We start from the raw sequence: 17,273 nt of genomic DNA on the forward strand, positions 1-17,273 counted from the left end.
TTAGTTATTTATTTTCCTGCAGGTGGACATTGAGTTGTTTTTATTAGTTGACTATTATGGATGGTGATGCCTTGAAATATTTATGGTTGTAAATTTACTAACTTTTTCTTTGAAGTTTCTTTCACAGCATCTATGCTTCAAAACTTTTTTGGGAATTATAAACAAATTCACCTATATTATTCCAGTCATTCAAAATGATTTTATATTAAACATTTAGCATTAAATACATGTGGAATTAGTTTAGTGAATGATGTGTTATAAACACAAGTATTTTTTTCACCGAAATTCTTACATGATTAAACTGTTATATAATTAATGTATTTTTTTAAAGATTTTATTGGGAAAGGGGAGCAGTACTTTATTGGGGAACAGTGTGTACTTCCAGGACTTTTCTCCAAGTCAACTTGTTGTCCTTTCAATCTTAGTTGTGGAGGGTACCGTTCAGCTTCAAGTTGTTGTCCTTTCAGTCTTAGTTGTGGAGGGTGCAGCTCAGCTCCAGGTCCAGTTCCCATTGCTAGTTGCAGGGGGCACAGCCCACCATCCCTTCCGGGAGTCGAACCGGCAACCTTGTGGTTGAGAGGACGCACTCCAACCAACTGAGCCATTTGGAAGCTCAGCGGCAGCTCAGCTCAAGGTGCCGTGTTCAAACTTAGTTGCAGGGAGCGCTGCGCACCATCCCTTCTGGTAGTCGATGAATTGAAATGGCAACCTTGTGGTTGAGAGCCCATTGGCCAAAGTGGGAATCAAAGTGGCAGCCTTCAGAGTTAGGAGCATGGAGCTCTAACCGCCTGAGCCACCGGGCTGGCCCAATTAATGTATTTTAGATTTTTCTATCTTTAGTGTCAATTTTGTAATCTGATACATTATTAAACAGATGTATGTTCTGACATGTGTGTTCTCTATTTATGTCGACATTTACATTGATATTAAACCAAATAATTAAAATTTAATTACAATAATAAAAGCATTTTTAATGTTTCCTTGATACTATATTTAATTCTAGATTTAAAAATTACACAGTGCAGAAAACTCAGGATATTTGCAATTCACATTACATGCTTCCTGTTTTTCACTTCTTAATACAGGCTATCAATGCAGACTACCTCGAAAATCATTTTACTTTTTGAAATTTCAGTGTTCATCAAACTCATGGCAACTAATCTAAGCATATTTTACTCATTATTTTATTGCTAAAGTTTTATAATTAATATTTGCATGAGAACAAATTAATATGTATATTAAAATATGCCCTCTAGTTAAGTAGAGTTTTATAGAATTCTTTTACATTGATTCTACTCCTTATTTACATCCCAGATGAACTTCAAGGGAAAATCTTTCATCTTCCTTTGGAATATTCTGTCAAATCTTTCACTTTGCTCCACTGTCAAGTAATTTTTCCAGTCCCCGATGACACCTGGAGGGATAAGCAAACAATCAACTCCTGGGTGAGTAAGTAACAATACCAGAGCAAAACTTCCCTTCAACCCGCTTTAATCCCTCCTTCAAGCCAATCTAAATATCTGTTAGTTTTCTGTCATGTTAGATACTTCACTTTTCCTTATATAGAAATCAGCTAAGAAACAAAACAACACTTCCAAATTCCACTTTCCTTATCCACCTACTTGCATCAACTTCTACCATTAAATTGTAACCATTATTGAGAAGGAAAAACAAAAGTAAAATATATGACTAGATTTGAATTTTTATACATAGTTTACTAAATGCCAGGCACTGTACTTGGCAAAGTATATCTAAAATGTAATATAATCCTTAACACAACCTTACAATATCAGTATTTCTTCATTTTTAGAATGGAAAAAAAATGAGACCCAAAGATTTTTTAAGTATTGAACCCAAGGTCACAGAGGGTGCTCTGAGCTGCCATCGCTTGGGTTTTACTTCATCGAAGTTTGAAACTATCATTAAGCTGGTTTTTTAATGAAGATTTGGCACTTTTGGCTATCAAATTTTCTTGTTTAAACATTATTATCAGCATGTTAACAAGCTACTATGGGCATGAGAATTGCTTTATATTTCATACAGTTGAATACTAAGAAGTCAAAGTTGATAATAAATGGGACAAAAGAAGAAACAACTTTTTAAAAATGGCAATCTGAAGAGCAATTTCAACAAGGTCTTCATAATTAAGAATAAATGTCTATCATCAAAATGCTAAGTTATGAAAAATTTAGAGAATAAATATGAATAAAATAGGAAAGTATAAATTATGTTTTATAAAAAGCATGTTTAAAGGTCAAATTTAAAAATTTTTGAACTTATGAACTATCAGGAGAACAATATATTCATTCTTAACAAATCCTGGCAAGTCATAAAAGCACAATAAAAATTTTTTTCATGTTGTTGAATAATTGAATTCATAGCACAATTGGTGAATCTTCTTTTTACAATGAAGTAATCTGACACATGAGGAAATAACTATAATCCAAATCCCCTCTCCCATAACAAAATGCATATGGAGTTTACTTACAAAATGTTCTAAGAGAAAGGAAAACAAAAATTGGAGTTGTCCTAGTCACATATGCATATATCCATCACCTTCAGGTGAGACTCCATAAAAAATTATTAAGAGTAGGGTCATATATACTAGAAGGTAGGAACCTAATATTGATTAATCAGTTTCAAGTGTCAGGCTCAGTACTAAACAACTGTTCAGTTTTCAGGGCCATTTTCAGTTAGGATCTTTGGTTTTCTCTAAGGCCCAAAGCATAGTACGTGGAAAGACATGTTAGGAGCACTCCTTAATCGCTGTACAGGCCAAGGAATCAAGGGAACTCTAAACACTTTTACTCTCATAAACCACTGAGCATCACCTTTGCGCAAAAAATGTTCATCATTTCTTCTTGTCCCAATTACATTACGTAGAACGTCATCATAGTTTGCATTTGGATCAGACTTCATGTTCTTGAATGTAGCCTGCTTCACAACAGCTTCCACGTCCTCTTCACTCAGTTCTTTCTCAAGAAAATGGCTGATTTTAAGCACAGAACTTCTGAGGTCCTGAAAGAATTGCGGGCATGAGAAACTCTTCAGCTTATAAGGAACACATGAGTTAAAGCCCAACATCTTTATTACATTTTGGAAAACTGAAGGTGGTTGGACTTACTGTAAGTCTAAAGTTTGACAAGGCTATATTACTTCCCGATTCTTCCTATGAAAATGAGTGCTCTGGTTGTCAGCTTTGGTAGAGCTTCCTACTGTTTGATTTTATAACGATAGCGCATTAATTTATTTAACCAACGCTTTTAGAATATCTCATGTTTCTGAAACTGTGATAAGCTTCAGAGAAGTTTAAGAGAACAATAATAAGTTATCTATGCATGTTTAAGTTCATAACTTCATGTGGGAAAGAGTAAAACAGGTAATTAAATAAATGGAAGCAAGAAAGAAAAGCCCCGTTCTAGGTGACATCTACCAAACATTTAAAGAAGAATTAACACCAATCCTACTGAAGCTCTTCCAAAAACATCAACAAGGAGGAAATACTTCCAAACTCATTCTACAAGGCCAGCATTACCCTGATACTAATGCCAGACAAAAACACTACAGGAAAAGAAAACTAAAGACAAATATCACCTTTGAAAGGTAAGATGCAAAACTCCTTAACAAAGTAATGGCAAAACACCTAGAGTCATTTCTCCTTCCAACACCATATATTTGACCCTCTTCTACCACCCTGTCTCCTCCCTTACCTTCTGGTAACCACTAAACTGTTGTCTGTGTCTATGAGTTTCTGTTTCTTTGTTTGTTTGTCTTGTTCCTCTGTTGCTTTCAGTTTTATATTCACATATGAGAGATATATACATGATATTTTATAGAAATGTACACTTGAATCCTATGTAATTATACTCACCATTGTCACACCAATAGATTTAATTAAGATAAATAAAAAAAAATAAAAAATAGATTTCCCACCCCCGTCCCCCCAAAAAACTTACTAGCAAAAAAATTAAACAACATATTAGAAGGAGCATACCCCATGATCAAGTGGGATTTACTCCTGGAATGGAAAGATTTTCAACATGTGAAATTAATTTATATAATACAACATTTACAGAATCAAAGGGAAAGAAACCACAAGATCATCTTAAATAATGCAGAAAAAGCATTTGACAATATCCGTCACATTTTCATGACAGAAACATGCAAAAAACCAAGAACAGAAAAAAGAAAAAAAATAACTTCCTCTGCATAAATAGGCCATATAAGAAATACCTACTTGTTTATATCATAGTCAATGATGAAAGACTGTAAAACTTTGCAATACGATTGGGAGTAAGGCAAGGATTCACATTCTTGCCACTTGTATTCAACATAACACAGGAAGTGCTAGCCAGAGAATGAGGCAAGAAAAATAAATAAAAGGCATTCAAATTCAAAGGAAGAAGTAACATTATCTGTGTTCACATAAAACATGATGTTTTACATAGAAAACCCTAAAGATTCCACCAACAATTGGTAGAACCAATAAACAAATAATGCCAAGTTGCAGGATAGAAAACGAACACTCCAAAATCACTTGTCTGTCTTCATAGTAACAATCAAGAATCCCAAAAGAAAATAAGAAAACAATTCCATTTACAAAGACATACAAAAATGAACTCGAAATGGATGAGACTTACACGTAAGAGCTAAAATGATTACATTCTTAGAAGAAAACATAGGAGAGTAAGTTTAATGACATTTGATTTGGCAAAAATTTCTTAATTATGACAACAAAAGCACACAGGCAAAAATGGAAAAAAAAGATAAAATGGACTACATCAAAATTAAATTCTTCTGTGATCGAGGTACACAGATAACAGATTATAAAACCAACTCATGGAATGCCATGAACTTTCTAATATACACTTTAAAAACCATAATTTGTAATTTCCCATTTTATTTCTATTTATCCACTAAATTTTTCATAACTTATCACTTTGATGATGGACATTTATTTTTAATTGTTGAAAATCTTACTGATATTCCTGTTTTAAATCATATATCTGATAAGGGGTCAGATCCAATGTACCTACGAAATACAACTCAAAAATAAACAAAAAAACACAAGAAATTGTCAAATCTCTTCAATAGATATTTCTGCATACAAGATATATAAAAGGTCAATAAAAACATGAATAATACTCAAACTCACCAATCATTAAGGAAATACAAATAAAAAACCACAGGGAGATACTACTTCACACCTATTAGGATGGCTATTAATAAAAAATAAGTAAGAAGTGGTCATGAGGATGTGGAGAAATTGGAATCCATGTGCACAACTAACGGGAATATAAAATTGTGGAGTATGAATGGTGCCTTACGAAGGTGGTTCCTTAAAAGAATTAAAGTAGAATTACCAAAACCCTGCCAACTATCCCTTCCCTAATTATAAACCATGCCCTCCACCCACAAATAACTTTTATCCTTATTTTTATAATAACAATATCTCTGCTTTTATTTATTTATTTTTTTAGATGTAAATATGGATCTCTAAAAGTATAGCAATTCCTGCTCTATTCCAACTACATACTGCAGGATACCTGAGACAGTAAAGTAGTAAATGATTCTTTATCGTCACTATGTACCAAGGGATATAACCTCCAAATCAGTGGGAAATGTGCAAACTCTTCTGAGATAAACTATGTGGACTTTGGGTGTTTCTGAAACAATGACCACGGGAGAACCAGACATAAACAGTATTAGGTAAAACTGCCAACATAGTTCCAAGGAAAGTAGCAGACAATGGAAGACCTCAACATCAACACCAACATTGATGAACACCTAACTGCTTGAGAAAATTGGGATCTTTTTCTACAAAGAGCTTTAAAGCAGAAAATCCCACATTGACTAAGGTCTATCTTCCCTGACAAGGGAAGTTGAAAGAATATTCTCTTCCTATTATATAGTTGAAAAAAATTGTTTTTTGAAAGTTTGGTGAAAAACCTAGATAAAAAAATACATGAACAATGGGCTACTTGGTGGAAAGCAAGAGAAAAGTGATACCTGGTGATAGTATATCGGTGACAGAACAAATGTTCAAGAGATTTTGCATAGTTGACTCTGAGGTCTCTTTGTCCACATTGTCACTAAATTTATTGTTTATTAATGCTTTTGTTGTGAGCACATTCTTGCGGAGGAATTAAAATATGAAACTAGGGAAGGAATCAGGTTTGTAATTTGGGATGACTCTGGTTGAAGAATAAAGAGTAAATGGAGACTAGGTGAGGTGGGAGATACGGAGACCAATTAGGAAGGTTGTTGTGGAAACGAAGCAAAAGATGAAGATGAGTTGGACTAGAGAAGGGGTAATGTGGACTGAATTAAGTTGTGTCTTCCACCAAGTTTTCAGACAGAATTAGCATGACTTGTTGAATGAATAAGGAAATGAAGCACGGGGTGAAGCAGGGGTTAAGTATGAATCCTGGTTTCTGATTTAGGTCACTTGAATTACAGGGCATTTCCTGGGAGAAGCAGCAGATTTTGCTGAGAGGTGATAAATTGTTTTTTGGACATGACATGATTGAAATCCAAATATTAGGAATAAAATTTGGTATACTGAAAGATAGTTAACAACATACGTACATGTGCCTTGACTGGTGATATACATTTGTGTCACCAACTCATACCGCAACCCACACCAACCTCATTTACTGTACATCATACTATATTTCACGTCACTAGATTTAATGGACAATTAAACTCTCTTTTTACTTGACTTCTCAGCAGACTTAAATATCTTTAAAAGATCTTAAGATCTTTCTTAACACACCCGCTTGACTTCTATGTCACCACAAATTCCTCCTTTCCTTTCTACCTCTCACTGTTCAGTTCTGTTTCTTTGGTGAGCCCATCCTCTCTACCCAAACTTTGTATCTTAAGGTCTCCCAGTAATAGATCCTTGTTCCCCTTTACTCACCTCCTCTGCTTCTTTCCTCCTCTCATTTTCCTTCCTCCCTCTTGCTGTGCCCCTCTCTCTTCCCACTCTCAATTTTATCCATGTTCATAGTTTCAGTTATATTCTATATAGTGATGATGCCTGAGTTAATATCATTGATATTTTAGCCCAAGACTCTTTGGGCTTCAGACCTGTGTGTTCCACTTACTTCCAAATATATTTATTAGAGTACTTCTAAGTCACCTTAAATTCCATATGACAAAAACAACCTCATAACCTTCTACCGCAAGCCCTTCCTGCTTCAGTGTTCCCTAAGTACCTTCACGAATAATACAATTATCTACACAGATATATGAACAAGAAATACAGGAGGTGTCCTACACATCGGTCTTTCTCATTTTTTTTCTATATACAATCCCTTTCCTTTTTCATCTCCTAAATATCTTAAAACTCTGCATTCTTTCCAGTCTCAGTGATACTATTCTAATCGAAAGCATCATTGATTGTCAGCGGATTAGCGTACTGGTCTTTGAATAGTTTGCCTATCTTTACTATTATCACACTGCAAAACATTAATAGGAATGATATTCTAAAAATACTAATTCTATCATATTGCTGGTCTTCTGGTAACTCTTGAAAGGCTCCTTATTGCTTTTAAGATTAAAGAAATCACTGCCATTAACATCGTCTACAGACGCTACACAGTCTGGCTCCTACACACCTCTCTAGCTTCATCTTTCCTCATTTCCACCTTGCTCTTTAACTTCTTCCTTCAGTTCTTCAAAGATGCCACACACTTTACTGCATCAGGCCATTTGCACATTGTCTTTTATTGGCTTAGCATTCCCTTTTACCTCACTTGTTTTATTTACTCATTTATTAGCTTAAAGTTATCATGTTATTTTTTCCAGTAATAATTGCCTATTACTTTTAACTATACCAGATCTCCTTATTTCATATACTGATATGTACCTGTACTTTTTAAAATAACACTTGTCATAGTTTTCAATTATATATACCTATTTTGTGAATACTTCTGTTCCCTCCTGGATTATAAATTATATAAATAGTGGTTTCAATCCTCTTTGTGTCATGATTTAGTGTCTGTCACATAGTAGGCATTTAATAATTTTGACTAAATGAATGAATAAGCTATGTATCAGTGAATCAGTATATTAATCAGAGATCACAAAACACTGAATGTCACATGTGTTTTGTGCGGTGTACAAAATGTATTAAGACAACTTTGATTGGATGCAAGCATGTAAATGTGTTTTCACATGAAAGCTACATTTCAAGATTCTCTTAAAATATTGGAAGAACTAGCATCACAGGGCCCATAATTAGCCTTATCTTAGTGACTTCTCACCCGTGTTTCCCGGTGACCTTTCTCTTTTTTAAGCTCTACATGCGTGAGTTTGCCTTTATTGCTACAGATGCTACATGAAAAGGAACCACAAAAGATGACCATGCAGAGTGACAAGAGAGCCCGAGGAAGACCAGTAAGTAAGGGATGAGCAGGAAATTAGAAAGCCCTAAAGCAGCCTGAGAAGTCGTTAGGTAGCAACCTACTAGCAAAATGTGGTTCATTAAAGCCAAGATAAAAAAGGGTTTCAAAGAAATAATTTTAAAAAATAACCTTCTCTTACCAGTTTCATTTCCTCATACATCATGAACAGAATATTGAAGTCGTGTCTGTACTTGTACCAGTTTTTGATGTGATCAAACCAAAGGCTTCCTACCACTGTGGGAAAAGTTAATACGTAACAAGGTTAAAGATGTACTTATTGAACAGCAGACTATAGACTTCCTTTTCTGTTCTGGAATCCTCAGAAAAATAAATCAAACTCGTACCACTGGACATCTACGTTACCTTTTAAAAATGGTGTTTTGGGAACAATGACATGATTTTAATGGAAACCTGCCTTTCCTACGTATGTAGGAAAGTAGCAATAAAGAAATAAGAAGCCCAAAGAACTACCTTGGAAGATTTCTTTCTGGCAATCCTCTTACTTTTCTTCCTTCTTCTACTTGAAAACATGTCTTTATTTCTCCTTTTATTGTCTATTTTAAGATCTCTGGAGAGCAACTTCAGCTATCAATATTCAGATGGAAACTGAGTATAATCTTCTAAATGAGTGACAGCACCAATTCCACATTCCACAAGGTTCTTGCATCAATTTATCCCCTTCAGCATTAAAATGAAAATGCCACCATTGTCAGATAAGGCCTACCATAAGTCCATACAGAACACAAAAACTACACGCACTTTGAACATACACTGTTCTGGAACGCATGGATCTAAATAGTTTGAATTGTTAGACTATTGTAGCTCTCTTATGATATGGTCAAAATATTTCTTAAACAATATGTTTTTGCATGCAACCCCCAGAGTGGTCCTGGTGAGAATAAGAAAGCCACTGGGTAGCAAATCAAACTGACAGAATAGTAACATTTATGTGCATTCCAGCTTCTAACATTACTCTGTCCGTTTCCCCAAGATACGTTCCTTAAATTTGAGAATTTGGCTAAATGGCAACATTGACTCATAAACATGTTGCTTATGTAAATAAATTCATGGTTACCTTTTCCATCTAGAAACTTTTCCAAAAACTCTTCCATATTATCTGTAGCTTGCATTGCAACGATCAAATTTGAAAAATGAAAGTATGAGGTCAAAACATCCTTGGGGTTTCTGTAGATGTAAATAATCTGCAGGGGGAACAGTAAAACAGTTTTAATAATTCTTGGTTTTTAGAATATCTACATAATGTTTCATTATATGTAATTAGTTGTTTCATCCAGCCTACTATTTGTGAAAATTTGAATTATGCCCAATTTTTGCCATTACAAAGATGCTGAAATAAATTTCATTCACATCACATTTCACATGTACAAATATAAAGACTAACTTCTAATAGTGAAATTATTTATTTGTAAGGTTGATTAATATGGTAAATTACCTTGCACTGAAGCTGTTTCAATTTACTCTGTGCGGACATTAAATAATAATTGATACACAACCAAATAGCATTGGAGATCAGTGAAAAAGGAAATACTATAAAACAATGTTAGCAAACAATTATCCATATAGGAAAAAAAAGGAAATAGAATTCAACCTCATACATCACATCATACACAAAAAAATTTATAAATGGATTGAGGATTTCAGTATGAAGTAAAACTTTCAAATATTAATAAGTAAAGAATATATTCTCAGTCTTGGAGAAGAAAAGGATTTCCTAAACAGAAAAAAAAACCAAAAAACCTTTTTTTAATAAGAACTGATTAGAATTCAACTACATTAAAATTTTAAGAATGCTGTTCTTCAAAATATACCATAAAAGGGACGGCTGGCTGGTTCAGTTGGTTAGAGCGTGACAGCTAGAAACAAGGTTGCTGGTTCAATTCCCGAATGGGATGGTGGGCTGAGCCCCCTGCAACTAAGATAGAAAATAGCAACTGGACTTGGAGCTGAGCTGCGTCCTCCACAACTATATTGAAGGACAACTACTTGGAGCTGATGGGCCCTGGAGAAACACATTGTCTCCCAATATTCCCCAATAAAATTTATTAAATTTATCTAGATAGATAGATAGATAGATAGATAGATAGATAGATAGATAGATAGATAGATAGATATGGATAGATATAGATATATATATACCATAAAATTACAAAAAGTAATACACACGAGAGAAGCAACACATATCACCAATAATTGAATAGCATCCAGAATATGTATAAAACAATAAGAAAAAGCCGAACAACAAAATGAAAATTTCATAGAACGAGAATAATTATGGGCAACAATAAACATACCAACAAGTCCTTAATCTCATTATTGATTAGGGAAATACATACTCAAATCAGTTTGAGATACCATTTTATAATTAATGGGTATTAAAAAGGCTGATAAAAAACTTTCTAGGAGAAAAATAAAAACTCATATATTGTTGATTTTAGCATAAACAGATACAACTGCTGTTTTAAAAAATAACATCATTTTATAAAGTTGAACACTTCTGAACTTTTTGACTTTGCAATTCTATTTTTGGCCATACACTCTAGGGAAGCTCATATAGGTGTGCACCAGAAGACACTCTCAAGAATATTCATAGCACCATATATTATAATAATAACATATTGGCATAACCTGATTATTCAGTGAAGGGACATCATAGATCTGATAGATAGAATAACGTACACAACTTGAAAAATCATACAGCAGTGGAAAATCATATTTGAAATCTGGAACAAACAAAGGCATATGGCAAAACCCCAGGAAAAAAGAAAACAAGTGACAATATCAAGTTAAGTAAAATTTAAGGCCAAAGGATTTCATAGGACAACATAAAATTGATTTGCAATGACCAATAGAACAGAAATTTTAGTATACTGAGCAACATATTAGAATACCTTAAATGACACAAATTCTATTAAGTCTGTAAAGATTTTGATATAGCAACCATCATAGTGGAAGATATATTCTCAGTTACCTTTTACATAAGGATAAAAGAATTAACAAAATAAATTGGCACAATCATTTAACAAAGTTTATTTTATATGTGTGTGTGTGTGTTACCCCACACAGAGAATACACACCATTTTCTCATGTAGTCATGGGACATATTAAAAATATTGACCATGTAATTGACCATAAAACTTCTTAATGAATTCCAAGAATTAGCACTCATATACACCATTACTTGACGATAGTACATACTAATACTTTTTTCTTTATAACAGCAGTCGCTAACTAGAAAAAACAATAGTGAAAAAAATTAAAATTCGAATTAGCCAAAAAAAGGGAAATTCAGGGAAAAATGTGTATGAAGCATACAAAGAATAACAGCATATTTGATGGACATGAAAGTAGACCTGATAAATAAAGAGCAATAGAATGATGCTGAAATGAATGTTGCAATATTGCAATTTTAATGTTTGTCCCAGGATTAATCTCAATATGTTTAATCAATTCCAATCAACAGCTGAAAATCATTGGGGGAATGAACATATCAAAAAATAAATTTGGTGGGGCTTTGTTATCAGTTATGATATTTAAAACAGTGAAGAACTCCCACATGTTAATTTTTGGAATGAAGAATCTAGAATCAGAAGAAGGGATGATAGAAACTTACTATATCAAAAGATAGACTTTAAAATAATAGGGGAAGAGTAAATGCTTAAAGAAGTTATATTGGATCAACTGGCAACTACCTCACCTTTCCTCCAGCGAATATTATGCAATAGTCATATTTCAAATCACACACAGTATCAGATATAACTTATAATTAAATGTAAAAAATAAAAACACACAGTTAATTAGAAAAAACCTGGAGAGCATTTGCATAATCATTTTCATGGGGAAGCATTTTCTTAGCAACACCAAGTACTAGAATCTAGGAAGGAAAGATTGATAGATTGGTTCTATAAAATTAAAATCGATTATATAAAATTAAAATTCAAAAATCTTTAAAGGTAAACTATTGACAGGAAAAATATTTGTCCCACATAAATACTTCTACAAAACAGTAAATAAAAGACAAGCTAAAGAAAATTGGGCAAAAAATCAGGATATTTCAAGAGCTAGACATCTATAAAAAGACGCTAAAGTGACTAAAACCAAAAGGGCTGCAAATTTCTCAAGAATGAGATGTTTTTAACTTGCACACTAGCAAAGATTGATAATTCAAATCACTGTTACAGTGTGAGCAAAAAACATTCTTATATACTATTTGAACAAGTGTAAGCTAATACATTATACAAGGCAAGCAGCTAATATTTATCAACTCTTAAAATAATTGGACACTTTAACCTGAAAAGTCCACTTTTAGGGAAACATTTCACTGATAAAAAGAGTTTAAAGATCTATAAGATGTTTATTGCAATGTGATACATACATATGCTGCAACCTACCTGTCCATCAATACACGTTCAATATTGTACAACCATACAATAAAATTCTACTAAACCATTAAAAAGAACAGAATTTTATGTGCTGATATAAAGGAATTTCTATTGTACATTATAAATACACTGCATGCAATGTATGCTGTGCCTAAAGTTACGTATATACTTATAATTCCATATATATTTATGGATTATAATTCCATATATATTTATGGATTCCAATTTTCATGCGTAAAACAATATCATAAAAATTGTAATAATAACATTTTAAAAAATGTGGATAAGTGGAGCTGGAAAAAAATATTTGAAGAAAGTATTTTTGTTTGTGCCAAAGGTCCATAAGCTATTTCTATGACATAACTTAGCTTTTTTGCTCTTCAGACCTTTCGGTACTAAATAATATGGGAGGTGGGTAGAGAAGAGGCGAGGGGATGGTCTCGCAATAAAGTCCATTTTGTGTAAGTTGTATTCCAAGAAGGGGACTCTGTCAATCGTTTTCACAATTTCAGTTCTGCTACGATGTCCCTCAAAGTATATCAAGCTTAATATCTGCTGAGCCCAGATGGTACCTGTAAAAATAAATAATCTTGTTTTTAATTCTGAATTAATTTTCTATAAAAAAAGATGTCAATAATGAAACCATATATCTCAAAATCATTTGGAGTTTTTTTTTCTTTAACCATTCTAAGTATGCCAAGGAAATTTGTCTAACTTTTTGTTTGTAGTTTGCATTACAATGAGTAAAGACAAAATCAAATGCTCTTAGTTGTTCTTTTACTTGGAAAGAGCTGTGGTTGCTCTGATTCCATGCTAGCAGCAATTCAGATTAATCCTTCACCTCTTTCTGTTTCCTGTATTCGTGTTCAGTTCCATTCCTCTGATTTTCTGTGGCTACCTTTGTTTCTCATTCCTTTCTCTCCCCTCTTAAAGCCTTATCTTGTAAAAGTACAGACAGACAAGTTAAGATCTGAAGTCCCCTTCCCATCCCCCCATACCCCAAATTTTTAAAACTGTAGCCTAGGTTTTCTCACACGCTCTTGAATGAAAGTACTGATAGCAGGCATTCTTGTCTTATACTTGATTTTAAATGTGATATTTTAAATGTTGCACTATTGCATATGATGTCTGTGTTAGTTTTGGGTAAATACTGTTCATGAAGTTAAAGAAGTTAATTTTCCCACTAGTTTGTTAATAGTTTCCACTATGAATATGTGCTGATTTTATTAAATGCTTGCTCTGCATCTTTTGAGATGATAACCAGGCTTCTCTTACACTCCTGTAATGTGGGTGAACTGCACTAATATATTTTTAAACCAATCATGGCTCGAAAGAAACCCACCTTGTATTTTTGTTTAACATTGCTAGATTTCTTTTGCTTATACTTGGTTTAGGATTTTTACATCTATGTTCTTGAAAATACAATCGACGTTCTAAAAGGATGTGAGATGTCAACAATCTTGTAATTGTTATGACTCGACTGCTGAAAGACATAGTAGATTTGATAAAATTTATGGCGACTCCTGGGGACAGTTCCTAATCTCTTCTCCAAGATGAGTAAAAGCCCAGGAGCCTGGACTGAACATTGATGTTTGGTGTCCCAAACACTTGGGCTAAATTAAAGGTAAAAGAAAAACTCTCATGGGCTGCAGTGCTTCACCTTAAATGAAGCGAATAAAAAACAGATGCCACCAACATCAATGGGAGGGAAAAACAAAATACCAATATCAAATGTGCTGATAAATTTTGCATAATAGAAGAATTCAGAGAAAAAACATTTCATTACTAATTTTGGGAAAGTAAATGAGGTCCTTAATTTCAAAGTAGATGGTGAAAGGGAGGGACTGGAGTATTTTAGTGAAAATCAGAAATAAGCTTTTTTTGTATTGACTTACACTCCAGTGTATCTTTGAGAAACATTAACCAATTTGTACATGTTGCTTTAGGAGCACCAATCACCCTGTTCCAATATTTAAATATTTAACAAGTCAGCTTTTTTTTCTGAATATAAAGTTTAAGGTCAATTAGTTAAAAATTATGTCACTTTATAGGGAAATACAAAACAGTTAGAGTAATTGAAAAGCTTAATAGGAATTAATTCTAACTGAGATGTGCTATTAACAAAAATCCTACTTATAAAGATTTGAGATTTATTTAACTTTCTTTCTAATCCTAGGTGGTTGTCTAAATGTAGACTGGGCTACTGTTTCATCTGGGAAAGGGCACATTTGTACACGTGTGTTATCAAACCAGAGTGAAGACTGATGCAGGTGGCCCACTCCTCACACTTACCAGATTTGGGATATGTAACTATGAAGACATCATCATCTCTAATTTCAAAATCTTCTAGATTTTCTAGAAAGTCAACATCAACTAAAGGTAAATCAAAATTATAGCCTTTAAAGTTTAATAAGTATTGGTCTGTGTTGTCCATAATTATTCACCTACAAGTAAAAACAGATTAAATTATTTTCAAGTTCTTAGTATTTTATAATAATGACGAACACTTGCTGACTGCTCAATATGTGCCAAGCGCCTTTTAAATTGTGTATATGTATTAACTCAGACCATACTGAACAGCTTACATATATGTCATTTAATCTTCACAGCAACCTAATGTTGCCAGAGGTATTATTATTTTAAAGATGAAGAAACTAAGATACTAAAAAGTTAAACAGCGTTTCCTAAAACCCCATGATGGAGACATTATCATGACTCCAAACATACAGCTGAGGAAAATGTGGCACAGGAGGTTCAGCAAATTGTTGAAGGTTGCCCAGGTAGCAGACCCGGCAGGATTTGATGCCAGATGATTTTACCTCAGAGTCCGTGCTTTCAATCACTTCACTTAATACAGTTTCTTAGTATGTCATATTTTTAGTCTGCACTTCCTTTTTCATTGTTATACAAATAGGAACTTCTTCAACGCATTCACCTTTTATTTCTATCTCTCTATTTTTATTTTTTTCTGAAACAGAAATAATCTGTTTTCTCTGAAAGAAATTTCTAAGGCTCTCGGATGTGTACGCTATTTCATATGAATTCTGGAATGTGCTCTGCATAGTAATACCAGTGGTTTTACTTTGGAGATACTGCCCCAACATCTACTGTATGGATATTATTATATTTTCCAATTGAATTTTTATCAGAATCCTAAATAAATCTAACTAAGACAGTCAAAATAAAACTAGGAAGCAAATAGTCTAAAGATGTACCTGTTCAAAAATTGGACCTGCCAAATATTTTATTATCTCCACCTGAGAAATCTATTCTTGAATGTGAAATAGATGAGGGATCCCAGAATTTCTAATACCATTAAGTTTAGAACCAATATGTATTTCAGTTATTATATTTTTAAAAATTTCTTGCACACTAAGAAAATGAATTTGTTAAAAGTTGCAGATACGGCTTTGTCTAAATTGCATGTCAAAAACGTTTAATTCCCTTACAAACAATCTAAATCACCTGACCAATAGAGGAAAATCAGAGGTTAGAATTTTGCTGAGTAAGAGTAGAAAATCACTTGCATTAGCTCATCTAGTTTCTGGTGATTCTAATAGAATCACCAGACAATGCTACCCATCCTACCCCCACAGACAGCACCTTTTACAGAAATTCTTGATGCAGAGAAAAGAAGAGTGTTAGCAGCCCTCAAAACCATTCTGAAATCACTCCTTTTTGCTACTTATTATCTTTAGTCTACTTTGGACAGTCTCAGCAGAGAGAGGAATTTAAGCTGTCTTGTCACAGAAACAGGGGAAGAGTGCAGTGTGAGATGAATTCATGGATCTCGGCATTGGCCAGTCATACACTGTAGGCATCTCCTTCATACATACAGGAGAAAGTGAGTGTATAAAAGCAAAAGGAAGTCATGTCTTTCCCTCTTATTCTTGCACTGAAGTCCAAAAGAAAAGGAGGAAAGACAGAAAATTGAGGAGAAAAAAACACATTGTGTGCTGAAGAGAGAGACTTGAAAGAGGATCCAAGTCTCCCCTTTAGCTACTTACTGTTTGTAGGTCAACCGATGAAGCAAAATCCACTCTGATATCATTTATAGATGACAGGGAATGATGTATTGTTGCTGAGAAATAAATACTCCCTACAGAGTTTGTCTTGACCAATGAGTAGTATTCTAGAAAACCAGCAGATGGGTCAGTTTGGATAAATAAATTAGGTAAGAGTTTGTTGATCTTAGGAAATAAATATCTGATTGCTCCAGAAAAAGCAAATGATTCAAAATTTGCAGGGATACTAAAGAGAACAGCATGTTTCCAGTAGTTATATTTACTTAACTTTGGAAACTATACAACAAACAAGAAGATATATTTGAAAGCTACTGTAACATCTTCCTTGGGCATGAAGGATGGTTAGTAAAATCTTTTATACTTACCTCAGAAGATTGGTGTTCCTTCTTCAGGTTTTTACTTGAACCATCTTATGTAAAACTGGCAATGGCTATGGG

General features: G+C 33.5%; 1 protein-coding gene across 1 annotated transcript; it reads right to left on the minus strand.

The window, feature by feature from the left end:
• Nucleotides 1–224: 224 nt before the first annotated feature.
• LOC109439750 (amine sulfotransferase-like) lies at nucleotides 225–16,939 on the minus strand. The gene is made up of 8 exons (XM_088795496.1): nucleotides 16,819–16,939; nucleotides 15,104–15,255; nucleotides 13,176–13,383; nucleotide 12,695; nucleotides 9,487–9,613; nucleotides 8,551–8,645; nucleotides 2,832–3,018; nucleotides 225–1,414 (listed from the first exon to the last, which is right to left on the minus strand). The coding sequence occupies exons 2-8, from the start codon at nucleotides 15,243–15,245 to the stop codon at nucleotides 1,293–1,295; spliced, it is 882 nt and encodes a 293-aa protein (XP_088651622.1). The 5' UTR covers nucleotides 15,246–15,255; nucleotides 16,819–16,939; the 3' UTR covers nucleotides 225–1,292.
• Nucleotides 16,940–17,273: the final 334 nt, after the last annotated feature.

The sequence above is a fragment of the Rhinolophus sinicus genome, chromosome 2, assembly GCF_057876585.1.
Source record: "Rhinolophus sinicus isolate RSI-liver-muscle chromosome 2, RSI-T2T, whole genome shotgun sequence".
In the NCBI taxonomy this organism is placed as follows: domain Eukaryota; kingdom Metazoa; phylum Chordata; class Mammalia; order Chiroptera; family Rhinolophidae; genus Rhinolophus; species Rhinolophus sinicus.

Coding starts and splice junctions, on each gene's coding strand:
- LOC109439750 (XM_088795496.1), bottom strand. CDS start 15,245: ATGGACAACACAGACCAATACTTATTAAACTTTAAAGGCTATAATTTT. Junction 13,384..15,103: donor AGTTACATATCCCAAATCTG/GTAAGTGTGAGG, acceptor TTATTTTTACAG/GTACCATCTGGGCTCAGCAG. Junction 1,415..2,831: donor TGAACATTTTTTGCGCAAAG/GTGATGCTCAGT, acceptor TTATCCCTCCAG/GTGTCATCGGGGACTGGAAA.